Source organism: Hypomesus nipponensis, chromosome 20 (assembly GCF_054491055.1).
Source record: "Hypomesus nipponensis isolate SF chromosome 20, ASM5449105v1, whole genome shotgun sequence".
Lineage (NCBI taxonomy): Eukaryota > Metazoa > Chordata > Actinopteri > Osmeriformes > Osmeridae > Hypomesus > Hypomesus nipponensis.
The window spans coordinates 7205001-7223678 of NC_140380.1; the positions used below are offsets into that span (position 1 = coordinate 7205001).

The 18678-nt window shown below is 47.9% G+C and overlaps 3 protein-coding genes across 3 annotated transcripts in view; 2 read left to right on the forward strand and 1 right to left on the reverse strand.

The window, feature by feature from the left end:
• The window catches only part of rb1 (retinoblastoma 1), a 22048-nt gene extending 3886 nt beyond the window's left edge, over window positions 1–18162 (reverse strand). Inside the window, 19 exon segments of the mRNA XM_084683397.1 lie at window positions 56–171; window positions 9594–9776; window positions 9779–9813; window positions 10178–10254; window positions 10394–10425; window positions 10565–10621; window positions 10958–11074; window positions 11575–11662; window positions 12393–12470; window positions 12635–12744; window positions 13610–13687; window positions 13810–13949; window positions 14339–14449; window positions 14919–14968; window positions 15183–15218; window positions 16231–16365; window positions 16724–16827; window positions 17066–17186; window positions 17886–18162. Of these exon segments, the coding sequence (XP_084539523.1) occupies window positions 56–171; window positions 9594–9776; window positions 9779–9813; window positions 10178–10254; window positions 10394–10425; window positions 10565–10621; window positions 10958–11074; window positions 11575–11662; window positions 12393–12470; window positions 12635–12744; window positions 13610–13687; window positions 13810–13949; window positions 14339–14449; window positions 14919–14968; window positions 15183–15218; window positions 16231–16365; window positions 16724–16827; window positions 17066–17186; window positions 17886–17992 (1775 nt within the window). The 5' untranslated portion in view covers window positions 17993–18162.
• Window positions 520–5903, forward strand: LOC146246165 (lysophosphatidic acid receptor 6-like). Its single transcript, XM_084683398.1, has one exon. The coding sequence runs from the start codon at window positions 2387–2389 to the stop codon at window positions 3464–3466; it is 1080 nt and encodes a 359-aa protein (XP_084539524.1). The 5' UTR covers window positions 520–2386; the 3' UTR covers window positions 3467–5903.
• Window positions 7032–9813, forward strand: LOC146246166 (lysophosphatidic acid receptor 6). Its single transcript, XM_084683399.1, has one exon. It carries the CDS (start codon window positions 7128–7130, stop codon window positions 8124–8126), a length of 999 nt encoding a protein of 332 aa, XP_084539525.1. The 5' UTR covers window positions 7032–7127; the 3' UTR covers window positions 8127–9813.
• Window positions 18163–18678: the final 516 nt, after the last annotated feature.

Sequence of the window (18678 nt, forward strand, 5' to 3'; positions counted from 1 at the left end):
AGACGTGTGACGCTAGACAGGTGGGTGAGTCATGGAGGGGAGGGGGGGGTCTTACAGGTCTGCTGCTGTGTGGTTGTGCTGGAGGGGCTGGTTGAGGGTGGAGGGGGGCTCCACCTGCTCCCCGGGGCCCTCCTCGTGGGTCAGCCTCAGCAGCTCAAACAGGGGCGAATCCTGGGGGGGGGGGGGGGGAGAGAGAGAGAAAGAGAGAGAGAGAAAGAGGGAGAGAAAGAGAGAGAGGGAGAGAAATGTCACTCACAAAACGCCAACACAGTCGAAACATCTCAAAACAAAGACAGCAGGGAAGTCGCGCGCCAACTTGGTTGCGTGTGTATGACGTCTTGGGGGCCGTTTTGTCACGGCCCTGTGGGCCGTTTGCTCGACTTGGTGGGGCCAGGAAATGACACGGGGCTCTTTTTTGTTGTTTTTAGGTCCAGCTGTGTCCACTACGCTCAGCCACAGTGTCCCCTATACGGGAAAACAGACTGGGGGGGGGGGGGGGGGGTTAAGCTATCTCAAGAATGCGCAGTCGAACAAGAGTCTGACTGCAGTTAGGGGAAGGAATGTGTCCGACTTGACAGTCATGAACCCTGCGCTTGGATGGCGAGCGGATTACAGTGGCCTTGTTTACTTCCCACCAGAGCCTAAACTTGAAACGAGCGTCAACACCATTGTTGAACCTTCAACCTTCAGTAGAGAATACTTTTTTTTCAAATCGACACCGACACGTTTGAAAAAATGCTTGCGTGTTCCGGTGTTCTTCCCATTGACACAAACAGTGGAACTGAAAACCGTTTTTGTCGGTTGCATAGCGTGTCTCAACAGACAGACGACCAACTCCAACTGCTGCGGCAGTTTGAACCTTGGATGGCAACGCCAGTTTCACTGTCGTATCAAATCTTATCTCCTGTGACCACCAACGGCCTAACAAGAGACCAGGTCGGCTTTAGTTCCCCTTTCCAGGTGTTGTATCTCCGACACGGGAAAACCTCCTCGAACCACAAGCGGAGGGGTAGCTGATGTCATCGAACGGTGTGCAGATCTCGTCGTCATATCAACGTAGGGATCAGACCGTATAAGGTGAGGCCAGACTGGGTGAAGTCTGCACTGACTCAGCCTCGCGCTGCAGGTTCAGGCTTGACAACAGACACATACTCCATCCTGTCATTTTTTGAAACTTTGACCCGTTCCGTCGACGCCAGAGTGCTCCAGTTCCAGAACAAACGGGACAGTTTAAAAGTGACTTGTTGCAAGTGAACAAAATGAATAACTATTAAACCTTCCGCTTGAAACGTGTGCAAATCCAAACGGAAAGCAACTGGTTATTCATCTTGCAGTGTTGAACATTTCAAGTATGGTGGATTACACCCGACACGTGGGACCATTTGCACAAAGCTGCCAGAATTCCAGCAGGGGTAGAAGGGGACAACAACGGCAATAGATGGCAAAACTTGTCAAAGTCGTTTAATCCTGTTACTTTAACTTTAAGGGAGAGGCAGATTAAAGTCTTCAAACGTAAGAGAGGAAAAAAAAAAAAAAACCTTTAGCCCCACCTTGGTGGCCAAGCCCTGTTGCAAGAGTGGAGGTGATTATATAAAGCAGGGAGGCAGGGGTGGGGCGGGCCTTGTGGAAGTGGCTGCGTCCTGGTGTGTGAGCAGAGAAGACGGTGTCTGTTTACAGATACAGAAGCCAGCGAGAGACACAAACTCGGTGTGTGTGTGTGTGTGTGTGTGTGAGAGACGCGTCTGACGGCTGGGCAGGTCTCCACAGAGCCTCAGTCTCCACAGCGTAAGGGGGCAGGAAGACAATGCAGCCGAGGACTTCGGCAGAGCCAGGCAGTACAGAGTAGCAGTGGAGCAGGAGGCTCGGGCCCGTAGGGGCAGCAGAGAGAGCCTCACGCTGAACAGGAGAGGCACATGACTCGCCCCTCTCCCCTCCCACCCCTCTCTCACTGGAGAACAGAAACACCACGGACTCGAGAGGGGAAAATACTGCTCCAGACCTGAAGCCTGCTCATTGCCAAGGTGTCAGAGGAATACGACTCGACGACTGGATATTGATGTGGATGTACAAAAAAAGATTGTCTGAACTTTCTGGATACAAAAGCAAGTACGGATTGACTTTTAAAGCAAGTTGTCAAATAAGACATGGTTCTAGCTGTATTTGTAACTCAACATCATTTGACACTGATCCAAACAATAACAAAAGGTAAGGAAGGCGTTTTTAGGGAGTTACTTTTTCCATCCAAATCTGAACTGGGAGTAAGATCAATTATATGAATAGTTTAATTGCATGAAAGGCATTACCTTTGTCCTCATACAATACGACCATTTCTGGATCAAGTTCAGCACAGAATTTGCCACATGTTCAAGCCTGAAGACCTCTAAAGATGTCAAATAGCACCGATGGTCTCCACGCACTGGGCTTGAGCCTGGCCAACGCCAGCTGCCCCAAGAACGACGGCTTCAAGCACACCCTGTACACCTCGGTATTCAGCCTGGTCTTCATCGTGGGCCTCCTCTTCAACATGGCCGCCGTGTACATCTTCGCCTGCACGCTGAAGCTCCGCAACGAGACCACCACCTACATGATGAACCTGGTGGTGTCGGACCTCCTATTTGTGCTCACGCTGCCCTTCCGCATCTTCTACTTCATCAACCAGGACTGGCCGTTTGGCGCCGTGCTCTGCAAGCTCTCCGTCTCGCTCTTCTACACCAACATGTACGGCAGCATCTTCTTCCTCACCTGCATCAACGTGGACCGCTTCCTGGCCATCGTGCACCCATTCCGCTCGCAGACCCTGCGGACCAAGAGGAACGCCAAGCTGGCCTGCTGTGCCGTGTGGGCACTGGTGCTCTCCGGGAGCCTTCCAGCCGGCTTCATGCTGGAGACCACTTCGCCGCGGCACGCCAACTCGTCCTCCATCTACTGCTTCGAGAACTTCTCCAACAAGCAGTGGAAGGCGGCGCTGTCCAAGGTGGTGGTGTTCATCGCCACGGCGGGCTTCCTCGTCCCGCTGCTGATCAACCTCTTCTGCTCGCTCCGGGTGCTCCGGACCCTGCGGCAGCCCCAGGCCATCAGCCGCGGCGGGCAGCTCAACAAGGCCAAGATCCTGCGCATGATCGTCGTGCACCTGCTCATCTTCTGCTTCTGCTTCGTGCCGTACAACGTCAACCTGGTCTTCTACGCCCTGGTGCGCGCCAAGATCCTGCAGGGCTGCGTCCTGGAGTCGGTGGTGAGGACCATCTACCCCGTCGCCCTGTGCATCGCCGTCACCAACTGCTGCTTCGACCCAGTCGTCTACTACTTCACGTCGGAGACCATCCAGAACTCCATCAAGAGGAAGTCGATGGCGTTCCGCGAGAACAAGCTGTTTGAGGCGCTGCAGTCGGACAGCACTCAGGGCAGCATGCACGGCAGCGTGAGGACGCCGAGGGCCAAAGTGTTTCGGAACGAGTCGACGGTGTGATGTCGCGGGAGGGAAAAGGAAGAGGCAAACGCTGTCCGGCCTCAATGGAGGCGTCGATTGGTCGCAGAGTCTACGGTTTGTGCAACGCTGACAAAGGGGATCTGAGAGAAGGGTGGGGGCTTTCAAACAGACACACAAAGTGATCCCACCCCCACATTCAGTACAGACCTCTAGAGTATTATTCATTAAGGGTGTACCAATGCATGATTTGTTTTATGGCACTGATATCCGATATCACAGTGGCTGTGACTCATAAGATTCGATTGTTAGATTTCAAGACTGAAAGTATGACGACTTGATGAAATAAGCTGCACTTTAACCTTATTAGAGGTTGTGCATGTTTGTTTCACCCTTGTAAGCAAACGTGTAAGTATTTGTATAGTGAAGTATGGCAATGTTTCAAGTCATTTACCACATCACAACAACCTGGGATACAGTTTGAATCGTTGATTTTAAATGTCAATGCAGTATTTTGCCTTGGGTTTACACACTTGATCTTCAACCTTCCACAATAACAGACAAGAGGTGGTTGATGGAAAAGGGGACATTATGCAAGACGGGAATATCCCATTCCTGGGATATTGCGCAAACCAAAACATTTCAGCACATACTATACATTTACAACAGTGAGCTTCATTCGAACTTTGTGCTTAGTTACAAGTGAACAAGTCTTATTTGTGACAGTACATTTGTTGTACTATGACTGTTGTAAGCACTTTAGTTTTTTTTTGTTTTTTTTTGCACCCTGACAATGACAGCGTCGTGAATAAAAAAAAATGATTATTTTTTTAAAAGGACAAAGAAAAACATCTACATTTAGTTTTACCTTCTGTAAGAGATTTAGCTAAAACCCCAAGGTGGTTAGAGGTAACAACTAGTAGTTGCAAGTCTTTGTCTTACAGTTGCCATGAAGTATGAAACAAAAACCAAGGCAACCACAGACCTACCTGGGCAGTACACACTAGTACACAGGCATCCGATTTACCTAACGACATTGATATTGTATCGTAACAGGGGATAAGGAAGGAGATCCCCTACTGTTGGTACAGTTTCAACAGGTGTTCAAACTGTTTGTACAGGTGTGGATTTCCAAACCAATGTATAATCACAACCTGGATAAACTGGAGGGGCATTGGCCGTGTTTAAAACATACTTTATTCCTATTAAACTGCTGCTGTTTGGTTGGTGCGGCGAGACAAGGAGTGAAAACACTGGAGAGCTGCAATGAACTCTGTAGCTGGCCTTGTTGAGTGTAGAATATGATAATAAAAGAGAACAACAAAACAGAAGGCTCGGATATCGAAGCCCTCCACGACAGACTCTGAGGAAAAGTGAGATAAAAACTCAAAAACCGAAGGTTTTCCCTGTGTGTAAGTCGCTCGTGTCATACAGTCAAAGAGGGATGTTGCGATGCTTAGACACGGGAGAAAGTGTGAGCAACCATAAAGTTGCGTTTTCCCACGTCAACGACACCAGAACTGTGTGTAATGTGGAAACAAGCGTCATTGCATACTTGTTTGAACGATTACCCTGAGGGTCTTCTCTGAAACGGGCCACAAACACACATTCACACACCTATACACGCACTCACACACAGGATTGTGAAAACCAGCACGACGAGTGACAACAGGCCTCTGAGGGAAAATATTCAGACTAAAGCAAGGTCATGGAAATCTACGCTTGAAACACATGGAGTGAACACAATTCAGTTTGTCACAGTCAAATGTTCATCAAATGGAATAAATAAATGAACGCACTAAAGGGCTGATTCCACGGCTCTAAATGTCCTTGTCAGAAACTTTCCGCACTGGCCTGGTTGTTTCAACGGTTCACTATACTGTACATCTTCAGATGGGGTCAGATGGCTGAGCGGTTAGGGAATCGGGCTATTAATCAGAAGCTTGCCAGTTCAATTCCCGGCCGTGGTCAATGACATTGTGTCCTTGGACAAGGCCTTTCACCCTACTTTCCTCGGGGGGGGGGAATGTCCCTGTACTTACTGTAAGTCACTCTGGATAAGAGCGTCTGCTGAATGACTAAATGTAAATGTAATGTACATTTTCCACAAACACGAAGGCCTAACAGATGGCTGACACATTGTGTGAGCACGTTAACAAGAAGAGGATATGACCATGTGCGAGCGCACTCGACTTGTCTTTGGAGATGCATCGAGGGGTTGCCAGGCTGTTAGGACACTGACGGGGAGGGGGGAGTTTACACGTGTCTGTTGATTCAAGGCGAAGAGCGATCGAGACGGTGGGCGCGGGCGGGTGCGTGAGATCAAAGCGTCTTCATGTGGGCGGAAAAGATGCTCTGTTGGGTCCTTTGCTTGTTATGGGTCCAGAACTACGAGATCTGGCAGGAGATCAGAGAGGAGCAGGGGCTGGACACAGGCACTCTACATCTACGGCCCTCCAGCTACTGACTGACTGTTTGGGAAATCAGAGCAGTGGTGAGTAATCGAATGCAATTTCAATGCAATTTCCTTCCTCTTTCACCAACTGTATCCTCGCAAGGAATTAAGTGATTATGAAAGACTGCTTGGGAGTTGTGGGAACTCAAGACACAGTGTGAAAATAGAACGCTGTCAGTGTAGCGTTAATTTAAGAAACATATCGATGTCGAGTGAAAGTGGTGTTTATGCAAGGGAATATTACGGAGCCGGTTCAAAAGAACGACTCAAAGTTAGCTCTTCTTTCATGCCGACGAGAGGAGCGACACAGGTGGCTTCTAGATTCCCTTCTTGGGAATTTTTTCGGTCGTATTTCAGCCAGGGGCAAACCGTTTTAACAGATAGTCACACTAACTTGTTCCTGGTTTATGGCCATCATACAGGAGAATTACGACAAGTGGCGACAAGTGGCTGATTCGTATAAATCATTCGTATAAAGAATACCAACATGACAACACTCAATTGACGGAAATCCCTTACAAAGGCAGAACCAGAACAGGCGATAAAATCATGTCAACTCTTGATCATCTAATACCATTCTACTTCTAATCTATGTATCAACTAAAACAAATGAGGTTCCTATCCAAACATACAGACTGACGCACCGAAGCACATTACATTGGTCAAGCAGGGGAGGTCAGATGGCTGAGCGGTTAGGGAATCGGTCTATTAATCAGAAGGTTGCCGGTTCGAGGGTGCCAAATGACGTTGTGTCCTTGGGCAAGGCACTTCACCCTACATGCCTTGGGGAGAATGTCTGTGTACTTACTGTAAGTCGCTCTGGATAAGTCTGTCTGCTAAATGTAAATGTAAGCAGGACTTCACAGTGTTCAAAACGGTTACTGAGATGGAAATTTCCATATGCGATGGTGTGCAGGGAGTGTGTGCATGTGTGTAAATATGAGTGTGTGTGTGGAGGGGGGGGGGGGAACACAGTTTAGATTCAATCTCCCACTTCAAACGCCACAGCTGTCCCAGCAGTCATCTTGTCGCCACCGTGCAAATATTGAAACTCAATAAAGTAAGAGGTGTACATATATGAAAAAGGAGTTAATTAAGTCTGCCTGCAGCATCGTTTTAACCGCCGATTTCTCCGGAAACAAGCATCAGGCCCACCCATCTTCTCCTAATCACTCCAACCCACTGCCTGCCCCTCCCCCCTCCCCAGATGTGGATGGTGTGACTGGGCGTGGAGTACAGGACCCAGACATGGAGCTGAGGAACCAGACCGAGGGGCTGCCAGGTCAGCTCTTCCCCCCTCTGGCCAACTGCACCATAGACACCAGCTACCGCTTCACCTTCTACCAGGTGTCCTACAGCGTCATCTTCCTGCTGGGGCTGTCCACCAACTGCCTGGCCCTGCGCCGCCTCTGGCTCTCGCCCCGCACCCTCACCAGCACGGCCGTCTACATGGCCAACCTGTCCACGGCCGACCTCTTCTTCGTGGTGTCCCTGCCGCTCAGGATATACTACTACCACCACAAGGCCCGCGACTTGGCGTCGGGCGCGGGGCCCAACGCGGCGCTGTCCCCCTGGACCCCCGGAGGGATCTTCTGCCAGCTGACCTTCACCCTCAAGTACATCAGCCTGTATGGGGGGATTTTCTTCCTGGTGTGCATCGCCGCGGACCGCTACTTCGCCGTGGTGCACCCGCTGGTGTCTGCCCCCCGCAGGGTGTGCGCGGCGCGGCTGGTGAGCGCGGGGATCTGGTGCCTGGTGTTGGGCCTGAGCGCGACCCTGCCCCTGCTGCGCTCGGCCGCCGCCCGCCGCCAACAGCCGTGCCTGCTGGACCCGACCACCCAGCGCCAGCTGTCCTTCATCCTGGCGGCCCTGGGCCTGGTGCAGGCCGCCTTCCTCCTCCCCGCGCTGGTGCTGCTCTTCGGCTACTGCAGCGTGCTGCGCGTGCTCCGCCAGCCGTGCCGCCGCGCCCAGCGCCGCCGCCGCCGCCGCACCCTCACCGTCATCTACTGGGTGCTGGGCGTCTTCCTGCTCTGCTTCGCCCCCTACCACCTCAACCTGCTGGGCTACACCCTCACCCACGTGGGCCTGGTGCCCAGCTGCCGCCTGGCCCGGCTCACCAAGGCCGTGCACCCCGTGGCGCTGGCCCTGGCCAGCTCCAACTGCTGCCTCAACCCGCTCATCTACTACTTCTCCAGCCGCCTGATGCACAGGGAGCCCCTCAGCAACGCGGGCACCTCCAGCCAGTGAGGCGCTGCGAGCCTGCTGAGGCCTGTTCCATAAAGCAAGTTTACCAAATAGGCCAGACTCATGTCTGTTAGTCGGACTCATGTTCTAGATCATTCGGTTCCATGAAGCTAGCTCAACGTAGTTCGAAACTCAGTTACTATGGTAACTTATGCTTCGAAACTAGTCTGGTCAGGGTCAGGCTAATTGTCAGGCTTAGACCGTGTTCTTGCTTAACCAGACGTCCCTGGAACACTGACCCAACGGGAAAACGATGATTTACCAAGGACATTCTCATTTTCTTATTCTCATCAGTTCAACGTGTAGGCTACATTTATAGAAAATCAACTTAAATAGCCTACATAGGCTACAACATTTAGCATGAACAATGATTTGATACACACCATAGCCGTTAAATGTATGGCTATGGTAGTTTGTGATTTCAAATGTTTAGGCATCAGGCATAGGCCTATATCTCAATCTAAATTATCCAAGTATAATTATTATAGCTATATAATTGTTAACAGACAATTGCAAAACAAACCTAAATCCATACATCTATCCTCCATTTTCCCAACACAAAAACCATGTTAAAAAATTAGGCTACTGGATAATGTATTTATTAATAGTAGGCTATTTATATTAAACAATGTCAAAAAAGTCAATTTACATGTGTTTAGAGGTTGTCTGTTTTTTAAATCAACAAAGTAAAAGTCTAAAAAGGGACCTCGACCTACGTAGCCTATCGTTCACGTCAATCATGGCGTGTCATTTTATTTTGATGAAGCGGTGGATGAGGGAGGTGTCATAGTACAAGGCTTAAAAGGGAACGTTCTTTCTGGAAGAAGTCACATGGCCGTGTGCATTGCTTTTTGCCGAGGTGGATCATATGATCCATGTTTTACCTCTCGGGCTGCTTAAAAACAGGGTGCACGAGCAAATGATCTTGACTACTTAAATCTGACTTGAATTAGTAGGAGTGCGTGAGCTGAAATTGGCCTTATGGAATCGCTTTAGCCCCGCTTGACTAATTAAACTAATCCAAGTCAGGTTTGGGATCACGTCCAACTTTTTGAGAGGCCTTCGTGGAACAGGCCTCAGGAGCCTCCAGGACTGAAGAGTCTTTGTGGTCAAATAAAATCCTGAACCCCCCCCGCCCCCCCAAAAAAACCTGTCTTTTCAGATCCCCTCGATGGAAAATTATACATTTAAATCGTGTTTTAGATTTTTTTGATTTTGCAGTTTAAGTTTACATTTGTATGCCTCAAAAGGTGGCTGGCCAGTGCCACGCGTGTCTTGTGTATATGTCCGGTGAGCTAGCATTCACAAACCTACTTCTATTGTTCGGTAATCAATAACACTGATACGCCTCTGAAATCAATTCCCCTCCTCAATGTAAATGGGTGAAACCAGCTGACGCCACGGACACACCCCAGGACACTCCACGTCGCCCCGGCGACAGGACGGCGTGTGCGGTTGCCGGCGACTCACCCCCCGCCAGGCGATGGTCTCCATGGTGAGGTGTTCGCAGCGCTCCAGGTGCTTGACGTTGTCCTTGCTCAGGGTGGGCTCCGCCTTGATGAAGCTCTCGATCACCTTGTAGAAGTCGAAGGCGGCCAGCCGGAACACGTCCAGGATCCAGGGGAAGCCCAGGTCTGTCTCGGCGGGGGCCCCGGCCCCCCGCTGTAGCCCCCGTTCTTAAACGAGGTCCCTGGGGGGGGGGGGGGGACGGAGGACGGAGGACGGGGGACGGTTCATTTGGGGCGAGAGGGAACTAGGATCCTCGTACGTTTATCGGGTGTGTATCTATTTCTTTGAAGGTTTCTATTCAAATGTATTGTTATAAAATGATGAATATCAAACTGCCAATAAATCATTCCTGGTCATACCCAGCCCTAACAACTTTTTTTTATTATTTATCAATTTTGCTGCTACAATAGATAAACATGAACTATAATATAAGCTCTAGAAAGGCCCTAAGCTTGCTGGAGAATCTCCTCCATGATTGTAGTTCTCTTTCGTAACGTTTCAGCCTCGAAATACTGGAGAAGTGGGCGGGACTTATATCAGCTTACCGCCATATGTTGCCATGACAACCTCCAATGCGCAGGCTAGGAGCGAGGTGTGGAATGTGGAGTCATTGAGGAGTTTACTGGAATGTAAATCACATGATCGTTATCTATGAAACGAGCCGTACACTGCATGTGTTCACATGCAGCACACACTACAAGCATAGGAAGAGGTATGATTGAGAACATCGAGAACATTCAAGTGTAAACACCTAACTGTACCTGAAATTCTGCACAGACAGCCTTTTCTCCTCCTACAAGGAAAAGAATGTTTAACACAGAGTTCTCTGTTGGTTGAGATTATGTGCAGGTACAGACGAAATGTTGCTTTCGGGGAAATTGCGGGTAACCAGCAGGGGCTGTTACCCAAAGCAACGTTCAAAACAAGCTTACCGACTTCAGCATGGCCTCCATGACTCTGTAATACAGCCGCACGCCCAGGGTGAACCTCTGGAGGAGGGAGAGAACACGAGCGCTCATTAGAACTACCGGTAGATGTCCTACGACAGGGTTAGTGGTGTTCCAGGGTAGCCTGAAGCACATGCTCAGGTAAACACAGACTCTCACATTAAGTCATTTAGCAGACGTTCTTATCCAGAGCGACTTACAGTAAGTACAGGGACATTCTCCCCAAGGGAAGTAGGACACAACGTCAAAGTCATGGCCGGGAATCGAACCGGCAACCTTCTGCATAAAAGCCCAACTCTCTAACCGCTCAACCATTTGACCGCCCTCTTGCGCAGGGCGGGCTGGGTTAGAGCCGGCACCTGAGTAGCTGTCGGTTACCTGCTTGCCGAGGCCCACGCAGCGCAGCCCTACGGCCTGGTCGAACATCTGGCTGAACAGCTGGCCCAGCCTCTCCACCCGCTGCAGGATCTCCTCAGTGGGATCCAGCGTGCAGTTCTGACAGGAGCGATGGGGAGGAAGGAGGGGGGGAATGAATAGAAATCACCTCAAGAGGAGAGATGCATGCGTTTTAGCTCAAGAGCTAATTTTTACCTGTAGTCCCTGGGTAGGCTGATCTGAACTAAAATACATAATACATCATACATGAATAGTGACATTTACATTGACCAAAGAAATATTATAAAAAAGGTCATATTCACACCTTTCATGTACTCAAATCTACTCTTAGACATCAGAACAAACACCTACACAGTTAGCTCATTATTTATTTATTATTTAATGTTTATTTCAGGCGCAATGCCCCATACACATTAGTCATCATTAGTGTACCACTGCACTTTTAAACAGAAGGGCATTCGTGAAAGTACGAATAACACGTTTTCATTCAGTGGACGCTTTTATTCAAGACGACGTACAGTGGAGGGGGGGGGGGATTGGAACCTGAAACCTCTGGGCTGGGCTGAGCTCAACCCGCCGTCGTCAGAGGGGACCCCTACCTTGAAATAGACGGCCAGCACGGCGGAGGGCTGGTCTCCAGACGAGGTCAGGTCCACTCTCAGCTGCTGGATGGAGCTCATGGCAGCCCTGGAGAGACAAGACGATTCATGTCATTTACTTATGCTTGGTGAAATGGTTTCATCGAAAAGCTTTCTGAAGGGGAAGAGGGAGGCGGGGTGTTTTTAGGTCATTGTAACGGTATTCTCTGTAAAAACCAATAAACAGTGAACATGAACTGTTTGTTTTTTTGTTTGTTTGTTTACTATCAAATGGAAGCAACGACACACTACATTGATCAGTGTGATTGATGATTAAAAAAAGTGTGCTCGATGATCATCATCCAGCCATTGAGACAGGTGTTGTGGGTAAATAAAAGGAAAATGTTCTGATGTTTTGGGCTTCAACAAGCCCCTTGGTGTAACAAGCCCACCAGACTGAGCTTGTGCTTCTGTGCTGACAGCCACGTGGAAACATCAAAGCAGCGCTCGCTGTGGCGGTATTTTAGGAGTCATGTGAACCGGTATATATATAGTTTAACATCAAAGCAGCGCGTGCTGTGGCGGTATTTTAGGAGTCATGTGAACCGGTACATATAGTTTAACAAAGTCAATGCACGTTCTTAATCCTAATCACAGGAGTGGGACTGGCGCATGAGGAGTTTGTTCAAAAAAACAATTTCCACATCAGGGTTGTTTTGTTTTGGGGGTGGGAAAGGGATTTTCATGGCCTTGAGGGGGGTGGGGGGGCGATGGAGAGGGGGGTGGGGGTGCGATGGAGAGGGGGGTGGGGGTGCGATGGGGCTCAGCGAGGGGCACACCTGACTGGCGTCTGTGGGGGGATGATGACCTGGTCGTCTTCCGGTCGGTTCTTCATTGGCGTTCTCTCCACCTGCATTCTGGGGGGGGGGGAGGAGAGAGAAAGAGAGAGAGCACGCGAGAGAGAGAGAGCGAGAGCGAGAGAGAACCGGTCAACACTGAGCTGACTGATACATGACCTTCTGTTGTGGTGAAGACATGTCAAAGTGCTGAACATGATGATGGTGGCTGTGGGTCTGCTTACGGTTCAGTCTTAAGACTGAGCAACGTGGTGTCTCCGTCGAGAAAAAGTCTACCGTCAAAGTCTCGGGTCTGAAGGTACATCTCGTCATAGTGCTTGCTCAGGTCATTTGCCTGTAGGGAAAAGCAAATAGGTTCAGATGGTCAGAATAATTAAGAACACCTGTAAATACAAGCTCTGATAAGAACAGTGACTTAAAATAATCTTGATAGAGATTTGATAAAAGAACAATCAATAAATATGCCTCGGCGACTACTCATTCAGTGTTTCCACTATGTTGATTTTTCAGACCTGCCCCCACTGCTAAAAAAAAAAAAAATCCAAGAGGAAACACTGTCATTATTGCACCGTCCAATCAGAAGATTGTTTAACACACACTCAACCTATCAGCTTGTTATGGGCCCCTATTGCCCGTTCCCTGGTAACAGAGTCAGTAAAGGCGCTGTTAACAAGCTGCTAGCAAGGTTGACAGCCTCCTTTGCAGCGGCAGGGGCCAAAAGCAAACATAAACATCTCATTTCTGTCATGTTCACGCCTGGCCCTGCGAAGCATACCCCCGTAACGCCACAACGAGGAAGAAACAAATAGCTTACATCCACCGCCAAATTTGAAAAAGCAAACAAAAGGGAATAAACGTGGGCCAGCTGCCATATGGTCAATAACTGAGTAAGTTGACAGCCTTCAACACCTGGTTAGCCCCTCTCCGTTTTCTGAGGCCACACCCACCACCGCCTCCCGGGATGTAACTAGTTGAAGGTTAAACATCCATGTCACTTCCTGTTTGATTTATAAATGCTATAACATGGCAAACAGCTCATTAAAAGGAGGCAATAGAACTAACATGGCCAGGCAGATTTATTAGGATAATCTAAGCAGTCTAAGTGTTCACAGCAACATTTTGCCCCAGTGGAAAAATCTCTTTGTTTTGGTACTTGGTCATGTTCATTCGAGTTACTGGATGTGGTTGTGTTCATCTACCTGAGGAAGACCTTGGGTTCCTGAGAGGCTCATTGATTCAAGGAAGGCAGAGAAACTGGTCTGATACACATTCTTCACCTGGACACACAACAACAACAACAACAGGGGATCCGATTAGGACAACCTCAATCAGTGGGTTAGGGTTGTGAATTCTGCCAAATAAATTATTTTTGTGTGTTTTATTTTTTGACGTTGTGGACCTCTTCGACGCTGCAGTCGTTCTCTTTGCATAAGGTCTCCAGGAGCTGCACGTCCACCTCGGGTGGGCGGGGCTTGGCTTTGTTCTGGTTGCGGCGGGACGCCCGCGTGGGGGGGCTGTGGGCCGTGCTGATGGCGGATTCTGAGGACGAGAGAGAGAGAGAACACGGCATTCATCGTTTTCTTGGGGAAACAAACAAGAGGACTCTCCTTCTACCCCCCCCCCCCCCCCAAGCAAGCAAGGATAACCTGTGGTATTTAAACCCTGAACTGGTCCGATTCCTCCTCCTCCTGTCGGCGTGCGAGCGGTGTGTTTACATTTAGTTATTTAGCAGACGCATCTTACAGTACGGGGACATTCGCCCCCGAGGAAAGTAGGGCGAAGTGCCTTGCCCAAGGACACAACGTCATTTTGCACGCCCGGGAATCAAACCGGCAACCTGCTGATGAATGGCCCGATTCCCTAACCGCTCAGCCGTCCGACCCAACAGTGTTTACACAGAGCAGAGACTGAGGAGGACCAGGGCTTACTGTAGAGGGGCTCCAGCAGGCTGGGCGGACAGCGTTTGATGAAGAACTCCAGCACGCACAGCAGCAGCTGGAAGGAAATGACCAGGTCATCCTCCATCTGCAGGGCCTTTCCTGCGCACGGGACACACACACACACACACACGAAGAAGAGGATAACAGCAACGCTGGGCCCACCGACGTCACAGAAGAAATGTAGCCGCGCTTGCAAAGACTGATGTGGTGTTTTGGTCAGAGTCCACATGCAGAGGGAAAGGAGGCCAGGACCGTCACCGTGTCAGAAAGAACTGCTTTCTCATCGAAGCTAGTGTTTCTCCACCCTGGTCTTTGAGACCCACTGTACTGCGCATTCTAGATGTTTCCCTGCTCCAACACACCTGATTCGAATGAACGGGTCGTTATGAAGCTCAGCAGAAGCCTGGTAACGAACTTTCATTTGAATCAGGTGTGTTGGAGCAGGGAAAACATCAAAAACATGCAGGACAGTGGGTCCCGAGGACAGGGTTGAGAAACACTTGGGCTCTGCCATTCCAGTCTTTTAAGGCTTTACAGCTTGTCACTAATCAACAACTTATCGACTTACCTTTAGCCAACAAGAACATCGTCCAGCAGCTTTGCAAGATCTCTTTCCTCCTTCAAGACATAAAGCATTATAAATATTACACAAGGAATACATACTACAAGGAAAAAACATAAAAAAGGGAATACAGTCTAAAATGTTTTGATTGCATTGTTATTAGGTCAGTCGGCTGTTTGAGTAAATCTGCTGTTGATAAACTAGTACTGTGGTTAGTACTGTGGTACTGACGACAGACTAAGGATTCCAACATTTCAGTCTTTTACTTACTCGGTTTCGTCCTTGGTATATATTTTGCTGCAAGTCCTGAAAAGACAGAAGTTGTGATGAGTGCTGTGAATCATTCAGAAAAAATGTAATCCATTGCAGTGGACCTCCAGATTAGTCCACAAAATACCATTGGTGTTGTTTGGTGTATACATGATTGCCAGTTGTTATGAAAATTTAAACTTGTTATGCATGTGTTAATAAATGTTAAGACCCTTATGTTTTGCTGTCCTGCATATCATTTCAAATTGTGTAAAAGGTAAGCATTTGAATCCTATGGGTCTGGACAATCTTAAAAAAAAAAAAAAAAAATTTAGAGCAGTGGTCTTCAACCCTGGTCCACAGGGACCCCCTGTCCTGCACGTTTGAGATGTTTCTCAACACCTGATTCATAAGAATGGGTCTTTATCGAGTTATGCAGAAGCTTGTTTATGACCCATTCATTTGAATCAGTTGTGTTGGAGCAGGGAAACATCTCAAACGTGTAGGACAGGGGGTCCCTGGCGAGCAGGGTTGAAGACCTCTGATCTGAATGAACAAAATCTGAATGAACTTCACACTTTTTAGTGACCACATTTCTGTGTGATCAACAGAAGCACCAATCCAGAGAGAGAACACTGCCATCTAAAGGTTGATCGCTAGAAGTAGGAATGAGGAATTTAATCCCAAGTGTTGCGTTCAACATTCCCAATCAACAATGAACAATGCCGCTTCAAGTTGTGGCATCTTGCTGAAAGAAAACACTGTACCCCCCCACCCCCGGAACATGTTCTATACCAGTGGTTCTCAACCCTGTCCTCAGGGACCCACTGTCCTGCTTGTTTTAGATGTTTCCCTGCTCCAACACACCTGATTCAAATGCATGTTCGTTACCAGGCTTCTACAGAGCTAGACAACGACCCTTTTATTTGAATCAGGTGTGTTGGAGCAGGGAAACATCTAAAACATGCAGGACAGGGGGGTCCCTGAGGACCAGGGTTGAGAACCAGTGTTCTATACTAAACTCACCAGACATGGTTCTAGCTCCCAGTGTGAAAATATTCTTACTCACTTCTCAAACCTCTGGTACAGAGCGAGCGACACGTCGTATCTCTTCTCCAGTCGAGTCAGCGCCGAGTTCACCTTGGTGCTGATGGTGTCCAAGTTCACGTCCATCTTCTTCAGAAGACCCAGGAACTCATTCACACTGAACCCAAGGGGACAGGGGGGAAAACGACAACCGTCACGACCGTGTTGTAAAGCAGCAGTGGACAGCGGTACATGGGACTAGGACACAACATTTCCTTTACATTTAGTCATTTAGCAGACACTCTTATCCAGAGCGACTTATAGTAAGTACAGGGACATTTCCCCCAAAGCAAGTAGGTTGAAGTGCCTTGCCCAAGTACAATACATCATTTGACACGGCCGGGAATCGAACCAACAACCTTCTGATTAATAGCCCGACTCCCTAACCGCTCAGCCATCTGACTCTTGACTCATTTGATCATAATGCCCATCGGTAAGGATAAACAGTGTGGCAGACAGGTGTTCCTGCTACTTACTTCATGTCCACAGCTTTCTGAATCTGTGTGAAGGTAAAACTGGTCACATCCAGGTCAGTCACAACCACAAACAGACACGCACCCCATACCCTCTGCTGAGTGTCCTGTGTGTCGACAGGGGGCAAAACAAGTGAAAACTATTATGAGCATTTAAGGAATAACGATACAAAAGGTTCACACCACAAAATGTGGTGCTGAAGGAAATAATGTCAAATGTATACTAGTAGGTCTAGCACAGATCATTAGCAATACACACTGTTTAATAGAAACAGCAGACATTGGAGGCTTCTCAATATTTATGTTGTCTGAAAGTTTAGACAATATGTGTGTTGGAAAACATACCGGAACTTTGTCCATTGAGCCCTGAATTTTCTTCCATAGTGACCAGGCTCGATCACAAACCAAGTCCGTTACCCGGAGGCTTTTGCATACAGTCACAAAATCAGCATCTTTGTCTTTGTGCCTGAATACAAAAATCCAGATTTTCCATAGTTGTTTTATACAATATTTCTGATTACTGCAGGTAACAAGAAAATGTATTATTGGTGTCAATGTTGTGCCTCACAGAACACATACAATTACTTATAAAACAGTTAAAAATGACAGCATTTGAACACGAGCTAGCTTTCTAGCCTGTTTGGCTCTTTGACCCAACATAGACCACATAGTTAGCTAATGTCTCTTCTGCTTAATGACTGTCAACTAGGGTGGCAAGTAGCGTTAATGTTTGTGAAGATAGTTCCCTCGAAAACGGCTAGGAAAGAGGATCATGACTGTTTGGATTTCCAAGCACTGGCAGAATAATGAGGCTGAGCTCTGGACCTTGTTTTCTATGTAAAGCTTAGCTACATTCATTGTTTTCTTTCATGGTCCATAGCCAGCTGCTGCTGTTGTTAGCTAGCTAGCTGCTAACTGTAGGCAGCTAGCAAGCCAACTTAATTTAGCTGACAACAAAAGCAGAGACGTAGAACAGATAAGCTACCTAGCTAGCTAGTAACCCAGAGGTTGCTCGTTAGCTAAACAGCTAGCCAAATATATCGTACATATTATAGTTTGTATTTTATTTTAACTAATTATTACCAGCTTTGTCACAGAAAAACACGTCATGGCACTTCTATGACACTGACTGGTTTTCTTAGCATTAGCACTACGGACCGCTTACTTTTCAATAGACAATTCTTGATTTTCCTTCTTGTCCGGAGAGGCACTTTTTATAACAGGCTTCAATTCTTTGTTGTTCTGTACAGAGTTGCGTTTTTTGGGTGGCATCTTGATGGCAGGAACAAAATAATTAAGTAAAAACGTTTAAAGCGGGTTATAGCACAGTGTATTTTTCTAATTTTTTATTTCGTTTAAATCCCACTACGGTCCCGTAGTAGTCTACAATAGTTTGCACTTCCTGAGGTTCCGCTCTCGCTACGGATTTGCAGCAGATGGAAACCGCGGGAAAAGGTCACCATCGCAACATCCGACACACGCTGTAGTTGCCAGGTTTCTTGTAGGACCGGGAAAAACAATGTGAAAGCTTTTTTTATATAAAAAAAATTATGCCTTCAAAAAACATACATGATTAACTTCTAACACAATTATGGCCTATATTTTATTTAAAATTATATTTTGATGTCTTGGAACATGGCTCATGCATCGGACTGCTCACTCCTCTCCTTGTGGGCTTTAATATGGGGATATTCATTTTTTAGATCTGGCAACCTGCTCTCAGTTTGAAGCTCCTGGGAGGTTCCAATTGAGTTTGGTTGCACTGATCGTAGGCCATGGTAAAATCTGCATTTCTGCCTTTATGCATTTATTCTAATTGTTCACACCTGCTGATCAAGGCCCTATGCTACGGAATGTGGTTTCAATGTACATATGATTGAACTATTTCAACGGTTTCAAATTAGCTACTGTAAGGTGTCAAATGTTGAATGTTTTTATTTTATTTTTTAGATGTTTAT

Coding starts and splice junctions, on each gene's coding strand:
- LOC146246165 (XM_084683398.1), top strand. CDS start 2,387: ATGTCAAATAGCACCGATGGTCTCCACGCACTGGGCTTGAGCCTGGCC.
- LOC146246166 (XM_084683399.1), top strand. CDS start 7,128: ATGGAGCTGAGGAACCAGACCGAGGGGCTGCCAGGTCAGCTCTTCCCC.